Below are 19616 nucleotides of genomic sequence, written 5' to 3' on the forward strand. Positions count from 1 at the left end.
GCAGTTTAGGCATACTGGCCACATGAGCAGGAAAGCTGTGTGCGGGCAAACGCCAACTCCCTCAGCCTGAAAGTGAGATGAGTGCTGCACCCCATAGGCCCCTTTGACTCGACTTAACCGTCCAGGGGTCCTTTACTGTTACCTTTACCTTTACCTTACCCTGAGTGTTTTTGCCAGGATGGAATGTGTCCTTGAACCCTGTTACTGACTTGAGTGGAGAATAAAGAAAGGTGTGTGTGTGTGTAAGTGTAAACCTCTTCTTGGGAGATAACACAAACCTGTATTTCAGACATCTCATTGGTCAGTTACTGCTGGGAGCAAGGTATTGGAAATTTCTGGAAGCAGCATCCGTTGCCACATGGTGAAAGAAAGCATGGCAGTTAACTTGGGTAGAAAAATTACTAACCAATTAAATCTTGCAACGGGTTTGATACAAAAGGACACATTTACAATGGTTTGCTACACCTTTATTATGTATAAAGCTAAAGAAGATGCAGTGGAACTTTCCTCATGCTACAAAATTTTCTGGCTAGTGTAATTCTATAATTTGTTTATTCATTTGGATAAGTAACTGGAATTGTGTTTTTCTAATGGTTGCTGGCTTCACGGTAATCTAGTAATTTCATTTCCTGGGGAGGGCGAGGGAAGGATAGCTTTGTTTGTTTTACTGTTCTTTGATAATTTGTAACAGAAAAGAATCGTAATTTTTAAAAACCACAAACTGATTTTTTTAAAAAACAAAACAAAAACAAAACCCCACAATTCCAAATCTCTCAAATAGTTGAGTAAACCTTAGTCTCCCTCTGTGTGTGTGTGTATTTCACTGACTGCACATGAGTCCACTTGAACATTAAACCATGTATTTTACATTTCAGCCATTACTCTTTCACACTGGATGAACAGTTTTAAAAAAATCAATGGTAGGAGGAGAATAGATGTAGCATCCAGTAGTTGCAGTAACTGTTGTCTGTGGCATATAAATACCAGTTTATATCAAATATCAGATGGAAGACCAATATTAAGTATATATGCTGCAAATGGGTGGAACTGCTATGGACACCTCAGGATTTGCATTGTCACTATTCCTTGTGTTGTTACTGCTGTTTAGATGTTTTAAACTGTGTTAACTTCTTGTACATTACCAGCAGTAAAGTATGGAAGTGAGAGCTGGACCATAAAGAAGGCTGATCACCGAAGAATTGATGCTTTTGAATTATGGTGCTGGAGGAGACTCTTGAGAGTCCCATGGACTGCAAGAAGATCAAACCTATCCATTCTGAAGGAAATCAGCCCTGAGTGCTCACTGGAAGGACAGGTCCTGAAGCTGAGGGTCCAGTACTTTGGCCATCTCATGAGAAGACTCCCTGGAAAAGACCCTGATGTTGGGAAAGATTGAGGGCACAAGGAGAAGGGGACGACAGAGGATGAGATGGTTGGACAGTGTCCTCGAAGCTACCAGCATGATCTTGACCAAACTGCAGGAGGCAGTGGAAGACAGGAGTGCCTGGCGTGCTCTGGTCCATGGGGTCACGAAGAGTCAGACACGACTAAACAACAACAAAAACAACAACTTCTTGTTTTATTTTTGTTGTGCTGTGCCTCGGGTTGTTATGTAGAAGGTAGTATATAGGTACATAAATATATAAAGGGTTGAATCCAACAAAGTCATGGTGCAACATAACTTCCTCTCCATCTCCTCTCCCTGCACATCCCTCCTTTATACAAAACTTCTCCAGAGAGATGTGGGGAAGAAATGCAGAGCAGATTTGGGGGCATGGCAGGGAGAGCAGTTTCATTGCATAAGTTCTGTTCTGCTCCTGCAGTGACTTAGTTGGACATGGCCCATCATTTATTCCACAGCCATTCTCCCCAACCTCCAAATTCATTTTGACTCCTCTCTCTCTTTGTGAATTCAAGGGTAGGAGAGGAAGGGCTGCTGCCAAAACAGAAATCTATGAAAGCCCTTTAGCTGTGTACCTATAACAGGCTCTTGCTGGATCCCTCCCCACATGTTTCTCTCTCCCCCTGGAGCCTAGTGGTTTTCTGGTGAGAGATGAAACACAGGCTATTCTGTTCCTACTCACTGTTAGCAGTAATCAAAGTCCGGCCAAATGACTGGCAGGTGCGTGAGACTCTTTGGAGAAACTTGTCTAAAAATGTTAGGAAAGAGAAAGAGCTAACATTTCCAAGTTCCAGATGCTCTTCGCTATGCGTGACCTAGCATGATTTGTACTTGTTTATACTCTTTGGACCACCTATCTTGTTAATAGCTCCTCTGCACAATGTCCCGTCCTCTGCTCTTTGCAGACCGTGTTTGTGGTTTTCGGAATGCTTATTTCGGTTATGGCAACATGCGGAAGAAACAGAAGCTAGCAGGTCGCATCTGGCCTTCTTTTGTTCTTTATTGCCACGAAAAATGGAAACACATATTTTGAAGGCATGCACAAATAATGCTTATCTAATTCCAGCTAAAACAAATGCCCTCATCCAGCATCAGGCTATCGGCTCATGTAAGCAGGCCTCTACGGGGTTATCATCTGCTATGCATCAGATGCTGTAAATCTGATGTGTGCTCAAATATGCATCACACGGTACATCTGAGTCCAAGTGCCATCTATCCATTATCCCGGTGGTGTCCAAACTTTTTCCAAAGAGGGCCAGATTTGATGAAGTGGAGGGCTGTGAGGGCTGACCAAAGTTGTTGACCCTTTTAAAGGATTTTTGAGCTATTTTTAGGATTGAAGTTGTTGAGGTTTTTTTAAGGATTTTACCCTAGGAAATAAACTGCCACAGGGACCAGATTAAACCGACCAGCGGGCCAGATTAAGTCCCTGAAATGGACTTTGGACATGCCTGCACTATCCCATTAACATTACTACCATCTGGAATGCACAGTCTAATGCAACTAGTCATGGAAATACCTTTCTAAGCATGATTCAAACTGAATCACGGTTACTAGCATTAAATACAAAATCTGGCACCATATTTGACTAATATCATATTAGCTGTTACAATCCATTTGTGCTGTGTAAGGGACAATACAGTTGAGAAAAGAACTGGGTGAAATGGAAACCCCCAGGGTGGATATTCTCCACACAGTCTCTGCAGGATCACTTCTTCTCAGGATATTTGTTACTGGTTTATGACAACCAGTTTTTCTCTTTGATCACCCCCATCACGCTCCTTCTGTTCACTCTATATGGTTGCTTTGAATTTCCAGTCCCAAATACTGCCACCTCCAATTCACCCGAGGTCACAGCAAAGTTTAATTTCCCCAGGCCCAAATCCAGCATTTAACTGAAGGCAGAAGCCTCACGCTCGATTGAATGGCACGCAGATGCATTTCATTTTTTAATGAAAACTCATAAAGTGCATTTCCCATACAAAATCGGAATAAAAGTTTTGCATCAACGGCAAATGTTTTGCATGATATGCAGACCAGGCCACCCAGTTCTGAGGTCCTGGAATGTGGCAAAACTCTGCACTGGTTGCTCAAATCCATATCAGGCCCGGTCAGTTCAGTGAACTCAAACTCTTTTGCTGGAGCAATCTGGCTGTGAGGCCGAATGGAAACCCCCTTATCCCTTAGGCTTGAATTTTCTCCCAAGAGAAGCAGTGCGTAGTCTAACCTTTTAATACCCCCTCCCTTTCTTGGCATCCTGTGCTGGCTGGCCTCGGATGTTGTCCCACATTCCTCTTAGTCAGAAACAATTAAAGAAAGAAGTAAACTGGCAGGAATAGAGACCGAGGCAGCACAGTGTAGTCAAACATGAAGCGGTGGAAGGGCCTCTGAGAAACCCAGCCAGTTTTATGTAAGGCAAGCCTGGTCATCAAGGAGCTGCTGTGATCATTTACTCGGTGTGCGCAGAATGAGAGTGGGGTTAGGGTGGAAGAGAAAGCACAGAAGCATATCTGGTATGCCTTACCTTGAGGCCCTGGGAAAAAGATACTGCAAACAATCCCGAGCGGAAAATGCAACTATCGTGGCCCAGCAAGTAGCCATGAAGTGCCAAGTGTGACTGATCCCCTTTGAAAGCTTATTAGTTGCATCAGGAAATTGCTTTGAGGGAAACAATAGCTTGTCCTTTCCCAGCAAAATCAGGGGGGGAAGCAAGTCAGGACTGTTTCTGTGGGCTAAACTCACCAGTCTGTACCAGGCCTTGGCGCTCAGTCCTGGCATGGTAAAAAGTGGCAAAGAGCCAGTCTTGTGTCGCTGCTCCCAGCTGCCAGTTGCTATGTGGAGTTTATGAACTTGTTCCAGTGTCTGTAACAGGGGCTTATTATATAATAATAATAATAATAATAATAATAATAATAATAATAATAATTTATTATTTGTACCCTGCCCATCTGGCTGGGTTTCCCCAGCCACTCTGGGCGGCTTCCAACAAAGATGAAAAATACACTAAAATGTCACATATTAAAAACTTCCCTGAACAGGGCTGCCTTCAGGTGTCTTCTGAATGTCAGACCCTGTTACAGACACTGAATGTCAGGTAGCTGTTTATCGCTTTGACATCTGATGGGAGGGTGTTCCACAGGGCGGGCGCCACTACTGTGAAGGCCCTCTGCCTGGTTCCCTGTAACTTGGCCTCTCGCAGTGAGGGAACTGCCAGAAGGCCCTCAGAGCTGGACCTCAGTGTCCAGGCAGAATGACGGGGGAGGAGACGCTCCTTCAGATCTACTGGACCGAGGCCGTTTAGGGCTTTAAAGATCAGCACCGACACTTTGAATTGTGCTTGGAAACGTACTGGGAGCCAATGTAGGTCTTTCAAGACCGGTGTTATATGGTCTTGGCGGCCGCTCCCAGTCACCAGTCTAGCTGCCACGTTCTGGATTAGTTGTAGTTTCCGGGTCACCTTCAAAGGTAGCCCCACGTAGAGCGCATTGCAGTAGTCCAAGCGGGAGATAACCAGAGCATGTACCACTCTGGCGAGACAGTTTGCAGGCAGATAGGGTCTCAGCCTACGTACCAGATGGAGCTGGTAAACAGCTGCCCTGGACACAGATTTGACCTGTGCCTCCATGGACAGCTGTGAGTCCAAAATGACTCCCAGGCTGTGCACCTGGCCCTTCAGGGGCACAGTTACCCCATTCAGGACCAGGGAATCCTCCACACCTGCCCGCCTCCTGTCCCCCCAAAACAGTACTTCTGTCTTGTCAGGATTCAACCTCAATCTGTTAGCCGCCATCCATCCTCCAACCGCCTCCAGACACTCACACAGGACCTTCACCGCCTTCACTGGTTCTGATTTAAAAGAGAGGTAGAGCTGGGTATCATCCGCATGCTGATGAATATTAGGGAGACAGCTCATTAAATCAAAGGGCATTTTCACATGAGTGGCTGATGTGCTTTTGGGGCAGCCGCCTTCTGTAATGGAATTGGAAAAACCTATGTCGGTGGGAGTATACAACCATGCTATCTTCTGCCTTCGCTACCGTTGCACATGGCACAGATACCATGTGAAAAGCTCCAGTTCACACAGGCGAAAATGGCCCCCAATCTTCTTTAAAGTCCCTCAGCATGCTTAGCAATTTACTTTTTCCATTTTAATATGTATTTAGCTGTGGACCTAATGAGTTCTGTTTGGTTGCTATGCTACATGTGTGCATTATCTAGAAACAAACAAATAAATCTTCCCTTTAATAGAAAAAAGACATCTAAGTGAATCATTTATTAAAACTCATTAACATCTCTTTACTTGAGTGATAGCCCTGCTTAATTAGCACACAAATTCTTCTTGCATAGGGCATATGAGACGTCGTGTGGCAGGTACACCCACACTCGGAACATTATGTACAGCTCTTGCCTCACTGCATTTGTTAAATCGATTGGACACATCACACTTCTCCTATGCTATTTCTCAGTTGGCAGATAAATTGGCCCAGATTAGAGCATAGAGGACTTGTCTGAACCACATTTGGGGTTCCTACACCTGTAATCATAGAGTTGGAAGTCCATGTAGTTCAGTCACCTGCTGGTGAATGAAATCCACTGCTCTAGCATCACTGATATGCCCTGCAGCCTCTCCTTGAAAACTCCGAGGATAATCTTCTTTTGACAATATTCACAAAGAGAGACAGGAGGGGATAGGCTCTACTATTCTTAATTTTGAGAGCTCAGATTTTGGCGAGATGTACTGTTCTGAAATTTTCTCCACAACGGGCCAAAATTAGGCAAGGGCTACGTAGCAAATGCCGTGTATGGCTGAACATTTATCGCCACATCCAATATGAAGAGACTTTTTGGACAACAACAAGCCGCCCTCTTGAATGGGGATGTATTGTGCAGGAAGATAATCTGTACATGGGTGGCTGAGACCAAGGTAGCAATGCAGCACAAATGCTATCTGCCTCAAGCCCATTTGGAGGACTGTCTTGGTGGGGGGTTATATTGATTTCAAGTATAAAAGCTGCATTTGGTGGCAAATCCTCTTTACCCTGTGATTTCTGCTCCTCTGCAACATGCAAATATGTTGGAAGATGGTCACCCCTGACTTTCAAAATATATTTTGTCACAGTGTGGACATTTGTATGAGCAGTGAACGAGATACATAGCATAAAGAAGTTTGTGGAAGGGGCTGCAATGGAGATCATTATGTATGTTCACCTGGAAGCCTTATGTTGAACTCTGCTGTAGCTCCCACACTCCTGTAATCTGTGCAGTTTCAAAAGCTCAACCCATAACCCATTTTAGGAGTTTTTCCAGACCATCGGTTTATAGTACAATAAATCTACAACTATCATTCCAAAGATCCCGAAATCTTCCCTCAAGATAGCGGCTCTGCCAGTTACAGTGTTTCTTTCAGCCCAGAAGGAGCTCAGAAACTGACAATTTCTCCCAAACTAGAATGCCTTTTGCTGTCTGAAATAATGATTTGGTGAATTTTGTGGTTCCCCTAACACATCAGGTTTCTTTCCTCCTGCTAATGGTGGATGGGGGCATCTCAATATACTGCTGGTTACACACAAAAGCTGTGTACACATTCCCAGGATATTGCAGCCTAAATCAGCTTCTTCCTGTCCACACTTACCTGGCAGTAAATTCCATGGGTCCACAAACAGGAAACACACTGCAACTTAAAGGGAACCCTGCCCATTAGGTCCAGTCGTGACCAACTCTGGGGTTGCGTGCTTATCTCGCTCTATAGGGAGCCGGCATTTGTCCGGAGACAGCTTCCGGGTCATGTGGCCAGCATGACTAAGCCGCTTCTGGCGAACCAGAGCAGCACACGGAAACACCGTTTACCTTCCCGCCAGAGCAGAACCTATTTATCTACTTGCACATGACGTGCTTTCGAACTGCTAGGTTGGCAGGAGCAGGGACCGAGCAACGGGAGCTCACCCCGTCACGGGGATTCGAACCGCCAACCTTCTGATCGGCAAGTCCTAGGCTCTGTGGTTTAACCCACAGCGCCACCCGCATCCCACACTGCAACTTACTTTTAAGTAAATATGCATGGGATTGTCCTACACATCTTGAGTATGTTAGGTTAGCTGCACTTTGGTTGGTCTCGTTGAATATATGGTGACACTGTGATTCAGTATTAGTGTTCATTGGAGCTTCTGAACTCCTGTAGTCTGCATGTTCATAGGTGGAGTTTAGCCCAGACATGAAATGTAGCAATAAGAGAGAGTTGCATTTCAAAGACCTACTTAAGCCTTGCCCTTGCCTGTTTTCCTGCTACCCTAACACAACCGGGGATTCCAACCTCATGGTTTTTATTTTGCTAAGTCTGCTGCTTTCAGGAGCATATATAAACCATTGTCTTCGTTTCATGATGCCAAGTCTAGTTGTTCCTGTTTCTTCCACTCATAGACATGCTGCAGCAGCAGGTTTGTACAGTGCTACCTTGGTTCTCAAAGGCGTTGGTTCTCAAACTCTGAAAACCCAGAAGCAAGTGTTCCAGTTTTTGAACGATTTTTGGAAGCCGAACGTCCGATGTGGTTGTTGGCTCTTCTTTCTGGAGTGCCTGCACCAATCAGAAGCTGCAGCTTGGCTTTCAAACATTTCGGAAGTCAAACAGACTTCCAGAACGGATTACATTTGCCGTTTTTGTTTTTGAGGCTTTTTCAGTTAATATGTTAACTGAAACTTATTTCAGTTATGTGGAACCCAGTTCAGCTATTGATTGATTGATTGATTGTGTGACTGCGGAAATGGATACCCCCCCCCCCCAATCCAAACAATGACGATCATCAGTGCAGGGAAGAAGAAAAAAATTAATTTTCATTTTTATCATCTACAATACTGTCTTATTTATTTTATAGTACAGTACATTGATTATTGCTTTCATTTTGTGGATCAATGGTCTCGTTAGATAGTAAAATGCATGTTAATTTGATGTTTTAGGCATCGTTTTTAAAAGTCTGGAATGGATTAATTCGTTTTGCATTACTTTCTGTGGGAAAGTCTGGCTTGGTTTTGGAACAGACTTCCGGAACAGATTAAGTTTGAGAACCAAGGTACTACTGTATGTACTGCGCCATGGACATGGCCTTTATGCCCATTTCCTTCCTGATCTTTCCCCGTACATATGATTGAATGTAATATGGGCACTTGCCTGTTAACATCTGGATGAAGACCAGTGGCGCATTCAGTGCTTCAGAACAGCTGCCTGCTGCAAAACCCTAACAGTTATTAAGAATCAGTTAATTGTGTTAAAAAGGTATATATACATTAGATAGTAAGCTGAATTATATATTCAGAATGTTTTAGGTTTGTTTACATGTTTTTATTTGCTTTTCTATTATTCAAGAGGAATTCCTGTTATAGAAGTTAAATATATGTTCAGAATCAAAGAAAAATAGATTAATAGTCGTGGCAAGGCCCAGGTGGACTGGAATGTAAGTACCACATGCAGCATTCCTCAGTGTACAAATATAAAATTATATGATATACTGTTGAAAGATTGTTATGGCCTCTGCAGTTGTGATAAAGTTAATTGCCCATTCACAATTAATTTGATAGCCCAAAGGACTAGTAATACATTTAAAGCCTATTATGAACTGTCTCCCTAAAAATGATTTGCTGCATTACTAAGCAGCCACTTAACAATATTAAAAAAAGATTCTTTTTCAGTTGTGCTGGCAGAGGTTTGTAAAGCTGCATTCTCATTTTTGTAATTTGCGACAAGTTCAACACAGCACAAGAAAATACACCTAGAAAGAAGCCAGTTAGCTACAGGATGTTACTGGGCAAGGCGGCTCTCTTGATGTGCCTTGGGAATATCTGGTGAGTTGTCAACTCATTAAAAAAAACACAACACGTAGCCAGGAGAAAAATGTGTGGAAATTCTGATTCCTAAAAGAATGTGTGTTCAGATGGGAGCCCAGGAATGTTTTGTTTCTTTGCCAGTGTTGTTATTTGTAAGAAGTCTGAAAAAGATCGCCAAAGAATACCTACACGAACAGGTTTTTGTGATTTATAATCTCTGGATTCAGGGGTAATGGAACCACTTATGAATTTCTAAGATGGGTACATATTTTAGTACTATTGTAACACATGTGAGGTAGACGGTGGAACCTACTGGGTGAAAAATGGCCTTAGAAATGGAGTTGAATAGGAAACAAAAGGCACTGGTCTGACATGTCAAAAATGTAGGTCTCACATTATGTGAGAAAAAGCTGGTTGCATGAGGCTTGTGACACATTCTCTGACCGAGATGTAGGTGGATTCGTTTGTTTACAAACTTCTACTATTTCCTATTTTCTGTCAAGCAACCATATGATTATTATTACACATGCATTAGATGGGGGCCTTTTAGCGCTCATGTTCTCTTGCTGCAAATAGCTGAATAATGAGAAAATAAGTCCGATGAAAATGAGATATACGATTGGCGTTTGTAGCTTTTAAACAGATAATAAACATATGTAAGAAGGAGAAGGAGAAACAGGGTCTTCATAGTCCGAGCAAACATGGTGAAACATATGGTTGTGTCTTTTTATTGTATGGGACCATGCTGTGAATTCCTGAAAGAAAGAATTGTTTCAAGTGAGAGGAAGGGACTCGAGGTCTGGTGAAAGAGAAGCAGATTTGATTAAAAAGAAAACTGCATTTCTGTAAAAGATTATAGCAAGGCATATGGGTGGCAGGGCCTCCCATCAACTCCTGTAAAATCATGTTATTGCCATCATAGGGAGAATGCCACAAGTCGATGTTGCTAAAAGTTTGCCAGAGGCAGTCACTCAGTAGAATTCCAGGATTACAACTGAAGGCAAAGTCCTAGCTGTACGAATGAGAGCTTTGATATTATTGTCATGGGTTTGCAGGGGGCAAGGATCGCCTAAAGTTCCTGGGTGCCAGACCTTAGATTTAAAATGCACGCTAAACACGGAAATCACCTGGGGACAAGGGCCATCAATGGAAAATGGCCAGTCATTGACCCTCTGCCTGAGCTCTGGGTAAATAGCAAAGATGGGAGGGAGAGGTTACACAGGAAAAATGCATCCTTTTGAAATGTAGAGGTTGGGGAAGAAGGGAGAGGACTCCATGAGCTGCTGTGAAGGCAGAGCCATCTTGGCAGGCTGGGACAGAGGCATGGAGATGGAGGTCAGAACAAGCTCCTCTTGAGATGTAATGCTCTGAACTCTCTCCAAAGTAGACCCACGGGTAAATATGGGTACAATAAAGTCTCCGCTGTGCCTTGATTTCCCATTTGAAACACAACCCTGGGTTAGTGCCTAGAACATGGGTAGGCAACCTAAGGCCCGGGGGCTGGATCTGGTCCAATCACCTTCTAAATCCGGCCTGCGGACAGTCCGGGAATCAGCGTGTTTTTACATGAGTAGAATGTGCCCTTTTATTTAAAACGCATTTCTGGGTTAGTTGTGGGGCATAGGAATTCGTTCTTTTTCCCCCTTCAAAATATAGTCTGGCCTCCCACAAGATCTGAGGGACAGTGGAGCGGCCCCCTGCTGAAGGTTTGCTGACCTCTGGCCTAGAACCACCTGGAATCTTGCTACCACTCAGCAGAGATTGGGGGGTGGCACGCAACCTTTGTAACATTAATTTCAATGAATTTTCCCCAATATATTCTAGCTCCTACAATACAAGATTAATGAGCTTACTTTCTCATGGCAATGAGTGAAAGATGGAAGATAAACTTTAAGGACAGGTTTGTTTAGCCATATGAATGATCAGTTACCTCGTAAAGGGAATATACTGTGTATTTGTTATTGAAAAGAATAACAAGATTCATAAGATGCATTTTCCAGTGCTAGTTAATATAGAAACCCACAAAAAAATAGCCTGGGTCCTTGAGGACCAACAATGTTAATAAACAAAATTAAAACGAATGTTCATGACTATCTCAAAGAAACATGTTTCTGTTAGCAACCAGTAAATAAAACAGCAACGATATTTTTATGCTATTAATAAATGATAAACATTTATAATTTTTCAGTTCAGACAACCATATGTCAGGAGTGCTCTGATGGTGTTTCCTGCTTGGCAGGGGGTTGGACTCGATGGCCCTTGTGGTCTCTTCCAACTCTATGATTCTATGATTCTATGATTCTATGAGTTCATTTGTACTGATACGGATCCATCATCATCAACAACAAAAAACCCCTAGACCAGCAAACTTAAACTTCATTGGTGGCAAAGCTGCCTTCAATGTGTTTTCAAAAATTTCAAAGTAGAATTTCAAAGATCACCTGACGTTAGATTTGCTCAGACATAATGTGAAAATATTAATGGTTCCAATGCTTAGTAAATCAGTTAGATTAATCGACAAAAATGTTGACCGACTAAAAAGGAATCACCAATTAATGGGTCAAAAGAATTTTAAAAACTGAAATTATTTTTAATAGAAGCACTGTATAACAACTGCAGATGACAAGTTTCACCATAAGAGGAGTCCCTTTTGGGAGAAAGAATGACTTCTTCTTTGAAAATTATCCCTGTTGTGGCAGATGTATACACTATCCAAAGGCATTGATGGTATGCTTTTTTAAATCTAATATTTTGCATATACTGTACAACTTCGTGCATATTTAATCAATCAATTAATGAGTTGAATCTCATCTGTTTAATTAGCTAAGGTAACTGGGTAGAAAACACAGAACTGTATTCACTGTAAAGAGCAATATGGATTAACTAACAGCAAATTATTTTTTAGCTTGTTGCCACGTTTCTCTCTTAATTAAGTTATATTATACCTGTTCACACAGAGCAACGTGGATTCACACTTGTTCTACTAGCAATGGTGTTTGTGAAATGGATAAGCAATACTGTTTCTAGGCGAAGTACATGTGTTTCCCTTTGGTGTAGGAGTTTATAGTTCCTAAAACAAATGGAACCGTTCTGCACAAAACCTTAATTGCTTATTATTATTATTTTAAATTTATACTTGCAGGCCACATAGTGGAACCCTTGGATAATAATGCTGTAAGTGTTGCCTTTCTCTACCCTGAGTTCTGTTGATGTTCCACTGTCATAAATCTAGTATGGCAAACAGTGAACTCTTCCATCATTCCCATCTTGGGGCGGGGGAGGGGGATTTAAGCAGTCCTAGTTGAATTTCTTATATGTCTGTGTTTTGAGAAAAGCCTATGCCCCCTCAAAGAGCCAAACAACATCGCTGATACAAAGCTTGATGGATCATTCTTTATATTTTTGGGTATTGCATGTGCCTAGCACTTGACTAGGAATTGAGCTCATAGCATTACTTGTGCAGAGCCTTCCACTGAACAGAATATGCCAATGGTTTCATTAGAGATTTACATTTCTATGCCACCTTTCCTTCAAGGAGCTCAAGGTGTTCTGCACGGTTTACTCCATTCCCACTTTATCCTCATGACAACCCTGTAAGGTCGGTTAGGCTGAGAGACTGCGACTGTCTCATGGTCACAGAGCAAGCTGCATGGCTGAGTGGGGATTTTAATCCTGGCTTCCCAACTCTGAACCACTACATCATACTGGATCCGCTTCCATAAAGTGACCATATTGCCTAAGATGTAATGCATTCTGTCTTTTAAAAAAATGGTGTATAAGCTGTTGCCAAAATGCACTTGAGGCTTAAACATTTAGACATAGAAAGTCCCCCCCCCCTTTACACTTAGGATTAGCAGTTTGGCTGTCCAGGACAATCACTGTTTCGGAGAGCACAAGGGCCACTGAGCACTCCACCCTCATTTTCACATCTGGATTGTTTATACTTGAGTTCAGGAGTTGACTTCTGTAAGGTCTCAGTCATATCCTTCTATTCAAAAACTGCAGGGGTTCCCTCCCCCAACAGCTCTGTAATCAGGATTGGTGATGACATAATTCCTCTCAAGAAATGAACAATTTGTGTCTATCATGACAATTTCAAATGTAACAAATGAATAACAAATGTGCAATTGTTGTGCTACACAATGATTGTCTTGAAAGCTCCTAAATGTCTATGATATTTAGGTCTGATGCCTTGCCCTAAGAACAGAATCTGGAATGAATTATTTTTCTTTTCATCCTAGGCTGGATTTAGATGTTCTGCACATAGTGTTGACCAGGTCAACTTCATTGTATCTGAAAGCAGTTTTAAGTAAAGTGTTTATGGCTGGCGTGTAAAGCCCTTTGTTCAAAGTTTTATTTTAAAAAAGAAAAAGAAAGAATAAATGCAGGTGCCTAGATGATTCAGTAACCAAGAATATCTGCAAAAGAAGCCATGCTTTCTCAAAGATGAGAGAGAGAAAACCACATGTACAATATATATGTGAAATCTTTCTTAAACATTTTTATGCAGGGCACAACAGTGGTTTACACAGTTATAGTTTGGTGCCACAATGGAAATTATATTAGGGTCCCCTTGATCTGGAAAGACCTGAGGAAACTTAACAGGGTCTCCAGCCTGTTCATTACTACCAGTCAACGGGGGACCATTCCCAGGATATTTTCTCTGGTATAACAAGAAAGGCAGTATTGGAGCACAAGCCCCAGTGGATAGCGCTAGCTGCTGCTGACAGATATCACCAGAATGATAAATGTTAATGATTAGTCTTACATGTAATAAATAGTATTGTTTGGAAATGGCAACCAGGACATTACTTTATATATATATATATCTGTGTTCTTACGAGTCCTTTACCTGTTCATTCCCACAATTCTTGGTGAAACTCATGCAGCCAGCTTCATATTTAAAATTCTCATTACACGTGGCCTCAGTTTTCTATCACTCTGAAAGCCACAAAGCTATCTTTGTGGCATATCTCTATTACTGACAAAAGTAAATGTGATGCAACGCTTTAAAATGTAAAATGTCAATTCTTAAAGTGCCTTCTTTTCATGGAGCTTTCATGCAGTCTTCTTTATATTTTATAATGAGACAGAGGCTGGATTTAGACACATCAAAGAAGCGTTTCAGTTTAAAAACGTAAATTTAAACAGGGAAAACAGATAGAGAAAAACTAGACTCCACCTCGCCACCTGGTGACACAATGTTATATCGCACATACAACACATATAAATCGCTTTTTCTTTACCAGTTGAGCTGAGTCCAGAATAAAAGAAATACTGGTTTTATATGAAACAGTGTTTTAAAAAGCACCCATATTTACACAGGTTTTGGACTGGGGTATGATGGAAACTATGTGCAGTGAAAAATGAAACAAAACAGAACCCACCCAAACAGCAACACAGCAACCCAAAAGCAAGTGTCAAAAGGAGAGAGAAATCCTTTTCAGAGGCCTTTCAGCACTATCCCCTTGGGATTCCAAGTGCAAACCATTTTATCTCTGAAAAGACATTTTACTGAGACTTGAATAATCAGAGTTGATTACAGCCATGCTTTAAAACAGCGCCTGTGCCTGTGGGTGGGTGTGCCACCTCTTGACCTCTCCAGGAAATAAGAGTATCTATTTAGACAAGTTCAACTTTAGCATTGGGATAAACAGCAACCACATCATATCCTTCTGGCGGCTTAACCCTTTCCTTGGCATGCATTTCACAGTACAGCTGTTCCTCAATGAAGAAGTAGCCCCTTTGCTTCAAGTTGAGGCCGCAGTCATCACACATGAAACATTCTGGATGGTAGAGCTTGTCACGGGCTTTCACTATTGTGCCACTGTCGCAGGAAAGAAGATAAGATTAGAATGCAAACATTTCAAACGATTACTATTCATTTCAGGTTTTTATTAGTGGCTTGCCTTTTATGGTTCCCACAGAAGGGGCTGTTTACACAAATCTCTCCCCATTTGCAACACAGTATTGTTTCTCCTGTATTGTATAACCTGCCTTAAAGGAATCTGGTGCAGATTTTATATACAGTGTGTGTGTGTGTGTGTGTGTGTGTGTGTGTGTGTGTGTATGAGCTGTTCCATTCTGAATGCCGTAAAATGCTGTGTGTGAAGCACTGCCAGACATGTAAGCGAGCAGGACAGTTCTTTCTTGTATGTAGCTTCCATGTGCACTTTGGAGCAACCAAGTGGCTTTGGATCAAGAGGATAACATTTATTAATATTAAAAACTCTTTGTAACATGCAGCACAAATGCCATGTTACATGTGTATGTCTCTCCCCCACCCCCTTCAAGTAACATTGCCTTATGGAATTACATTATAACAAGATTTCACAGTTAAGCTGGTGATGTGTTCCTTATTTAGAGTTTACCAAAAAGTACCGTACTTTTCCATGTATAAGACGCCCCTATTTTGGGGGACTCAAAATATAGAAAATGCAGGGAGATTGCCCAGAGTTCTTGAGCTTTTTTGCGGGGGAGGATTGCCCAGAGTTGTTGAGCTTCTTATGGGGGGGGGGGGAATTGCTGAAAATCACTCACCTGCCTGAACAATGCTTCCTATCGCACACGACGCAAAAAAAAACAGCAAATGTTCGACCGCTTGCCTCCAGCAGCAGCCCATCAATGCAAGCCCATGTCGCAGCCATCAATCACTCGCACAGTCACCACTGACAATCTCCTGCTCGCGGCAGCAACCATTCCCCCGTCCCAACACCCATGTATAAGACAACCCCAATTTTTACTCATTAATTCAACTTTAACCCCCCCTTGTCTTATAGATGGAAAAGTATGGTATATTAAACGTCAAGGCTCTTGGGGAGATTCATGTACTTACACAATTCCATTGCCACATCTGGTGCACTCGGGGAGCATCTGTAAGCCAGGCATGGCTCCACCCAATTTGGATACTGGAGATTTAACATGTCTTGGACTCGTCAGCCTGTCATGTTTTTCACCTGCCAAGAATTTAAGACGGCGTTTTTGGAGTTATCTGTTTAAGGGATGTGGAATGTTGCTAACACACAAGCTTCTCAACTGAAGGGGTGATTTATGCTTAAACTCTGACAAAGGATGCACTCCACAGTATCATTACCTGGAAATAAATTTTCTTGGAATCAGTGAGATTTATTTCTGAGTGAGCATGGTTAGGCTGGGGCTGTAAGTGCTCTGATCCTAGTAGTGTTAGGTAAGCAGGCTCCATATGCTAACAACAGTACTTGAAAAAAATGAAATGATGGAATGACCATAAGAATAATAAAAAGCCATGCAAACATATGAGCTCTGATTTAAATGGATAAACCAGAGATTGACCTTTCAATGGGAAGTATGCCAAGGAAAAAGAATGAGAGCTGGTACAAAAGAGGCACATACATGAAACCATAGAAGAACAAAAGACATTGTCTAACTTAGTAAGATTTTGATATATGCTCAACCCCATGGAAAAAAGCTTAAAACCTTTTGCTGTGCAAGGGGGAAAAAGCCCAGCAATAACACTGCTAAAGTGCACTTTTACTACTTGAGAGATTTATTTGTTTTATTGAATGTCATGACTCAGGAAGACCTTTAAGAGTCTGTAACAAAAGTAAGGCAGCATTTAGACGCTGGCTCTTTTCTTGGCCTTCGGTTTTGCTTCATATGTGTTCAAAAACAACCAGAAAAAGGGAAGCAATGAAATCTTTATGTACAAAGGGGTATGTTGGCAAGCTATTAATGCATCCTGTAATGCTCATGTATATATTTACACAAGTGCGTATATTTGGAAACTCACTGCAGTGCTTTTTTAAAAAGGGAATTTTCACTGGTAGGGAATAAACTCAAAATAGGACACTTACATTAAACTTTCATTTAAAAAGAAATAATGATGCAGCACTATGATAGCTGCATTGTAACATTAAATATGGTTTAAAGAAATGTAGCCCTCCAGCTGTTGTTGAACCACAACTCCCTTCATGACTATTAGCCGTGCAGGCTAGGACTGATGGGACTCCAACATCTGCCACACGATCCCTGCTGCCTCCTTTTTTGAAGTAAATTCACTCAACTAATTTGCTTTAGGTGACTATAGCTTCTTGATACATTTACTGCAAAGATTCCCAGAAGCTCTAGTCAATGATAAACAGTGGCGTAGCATGGGTTGTCAGCACCCGGGGCAAGGCAAGTAATTTGCGCCCCCTAACCCGTGGATTTGCACCCCCCAAACAGGTGGATTTGTGCACCCTAACCCCCAGATGTTGCGCCCGGTGCGGCCAGCCCCCCCTGCACCCCCACGCTACGCCACTGATGATAAAGGCTTCAAAATGGCAGGCAATTTACAGAGCACTTAGAGAAAAGTCTCTTCACCAGCTTAGGGAGTGAGGAAAGAGTTTAAAAGTAATGCTGGCTGTTTTTCTCCTTTGTTTCTGCATGCCCACGCTTCTCGCCCCCAAATTTATGTCCCTCAACTTCTCAACTAGGCAGCTACAAAACTCTGTAAAAAGTGATCGAACAACCCCAAACATTATTTTCTCTGCTTTGTGGTTTGAGGGCTCATCTTTCACGGCTGAGGGGCACCTACCAAGGTAACTGTTATGTTGCCTTACAAATCCTGTCTGATTCCCTGCAGGAAACATTTCTTATTAGAGACACAGTGTGTTGCTGCTCATTAAAAAAAAGAAAAGAAAAGACCCTAGAGCTCCTGGGAGAGAAAAATAACATTCTAAGGAGTTTCTTAACTTCTTTGGGATTGCGCATAGGTACTTCATAAGTGGCTTTGCATCAGAGAGGTTAGACGAATGGAAGATTTAGTTTTAAAGCAACAGAAATGGAAATCCATGTAAGAAAATTGATAAATTAAAACTGAATAATTTAAGTACAAACAATGCATGGGGTGTCATCATTCCAGAAAGAGTCCCTTCCATCGTATTTATAAAGCAGATGGAACCCTCTCCCAAGGGAGACTTGGCTGTCCTGCACATTGGTTTCATTCAGGTGTCAGCTAAAAACTCATTTATTTATGCAGACCTTCAGAACATAGTGGCTCTATTTGCCTATTTTATCAATGACTGTTGCATTGCATTTTAATGTGTATTTGTGACTTTAACAGTGTTGCATTTGTTGAATTATTGATACTATTAGTTTCCCTGAGGTTTTTTGTGAGAGTAATTTTCTGTCTCTCTCATAAAAATTTAAAAATCTTCTTTTTAATCAGTTCAGCACAATTTGAAACTGCTTGTAGGACTTGTAAGACACATTCAAAAATACACTGGCAGTATAGAAAGGGCAACAGAAGAGCAAAGTCTAAATATGTGTCTGATCACATTCACCTTTTCTTTCCTTGTCTCTCTCCTCCATCCCATTTGCTTTTAGCTGTGCCCCAAACAAAGAGCAGCCATGGAATCTTATCCACTTAATAATAAGTAGTAGTAGTAGTAGTAGTAGTAGTAATAGTAAAATATTATTTGTACCCCACTCATCTGGCTGGGTTTCCCCAGCCACTCTGGGTGGCTTACAGCACATAAAAATTGTAAAATATTAGCCATTAAAAATTTCCTGATACAGGGTTGCCTTCATATGTCTTCTAAAAGTCAGATAGTTGTTTATTTCCTAGACATGTGATGCGAGGGTGTTCTACAGAGAGGGTGCCACCACCAAGAAGGTCCTCTGCCTGGTTCCCTGTAACCTTATTTCTCGCAGGGAGGGAACCGCCAGAAGGCCCTCAGAGCTGGACCTCAGTGTCTAGGCTGAATGATGGAGGTGCAGACACTCCTTCAGATATACTGGGCCGAGGTCAAATTTAGGGCTTTTTTAAAAAAAGATTTTTATTAAAGATTTTATTAATACAGTAAAAAAGATAACAGAAAAAACAGAAAACAAAACAAGAAAAAAAATAGAATTAACATCTTTTAGTAACCATACTTTCTTCGCTTTTTGGACTTCCTCACATCTCTCGCTCCTGCGTTCCAAATTTATACAATTTTAACCAGCAATTTATCACCTTGTTTCAATTCTTATTCTGTAAGTTTCCAGTATTATGTCCCTAGCTTTGAATACTTTTATCTAAGTCTTAAGTCCCTGATTTGGGCATAATATTTATTCAAAATTTATCTTTCTCTTAAAATTCACTCATTCTCATATTCTTATCAACTAGCTTAATGGTGCCATGATATTTTCAGTCTCGCATCCTTCTTAGCACTCATACAATTTGCAATGTTTTTGTAAATAGTCCTTAGGGCTTTAAAGGTCAGCACCAACACTTTGAATTGTGCTCGGAAACATACTGGGAGCCAGTGAAGATCATTTAGGACTGGTGTTATTTGGTCCCAGCAGTCGCTCCCAGTCACCAGTCTAGTTGCCGCATTCTGGATTAGTTGTAGTTTCCAGGTCACCTTCAAAGGTAGCCCCACGTAGACCGCATTGCAGT

The 19616-nt window shown here is 41.7% G+C and overlaps 1 protein-coding gene and 1 long non-coding RNA gene across 2 annotated transcripts in view; one reads left to right on the forward strand and one right to left on the reverse strand.

The window, feature by feature from the left end:
• The first annotated feature begins 8254 nt into the window (after positions 1-8254).
• LOC310839748 lies at positions 8255-13574 on the forward strand. Its single transcript, XR_014561630.1, has 2 exons — positions 8255-11404; positions 11526-13574. It is a non-coding gene; the product is annotated as an uncharacterized lncRNA (long non-coding RNA).
• PDLIM4 (PDZ and LIM domain 4) overlaps positions 11787-19616 on the reverse strand; it is a 61199-nt gene continuing 53369 nt past the window's right edge. Inside the window, exons 6-7 of the mRNA XM_083728615.1 lie at positions 16053-16173; positions 11787-15044 (exon numbers count right to left, since the gene is read on the reverse strand). Coding sequence (XP_083584741.1) covers positions 14840-15044; positions 16053-16173 — 326 coding nt within the window. The 3' untranslated portion in view covers positions 11787-14839. The remainder of the gene's footprint in view (positions 15045-16052; positions 16174-19616) is intronic.

This window comes from Podarcis gaigeae, assembly GCF_964106915.1.
Source record: "Podarcis gaigeae genome assembly, chromosome: 2".
Classification (NCBI taxonomy): Eukaryota; Metazoa; Chordata; class Lepidosauria; order Squamata; family Lacertidae; genus Podarcis; species Podarcis gaigeae.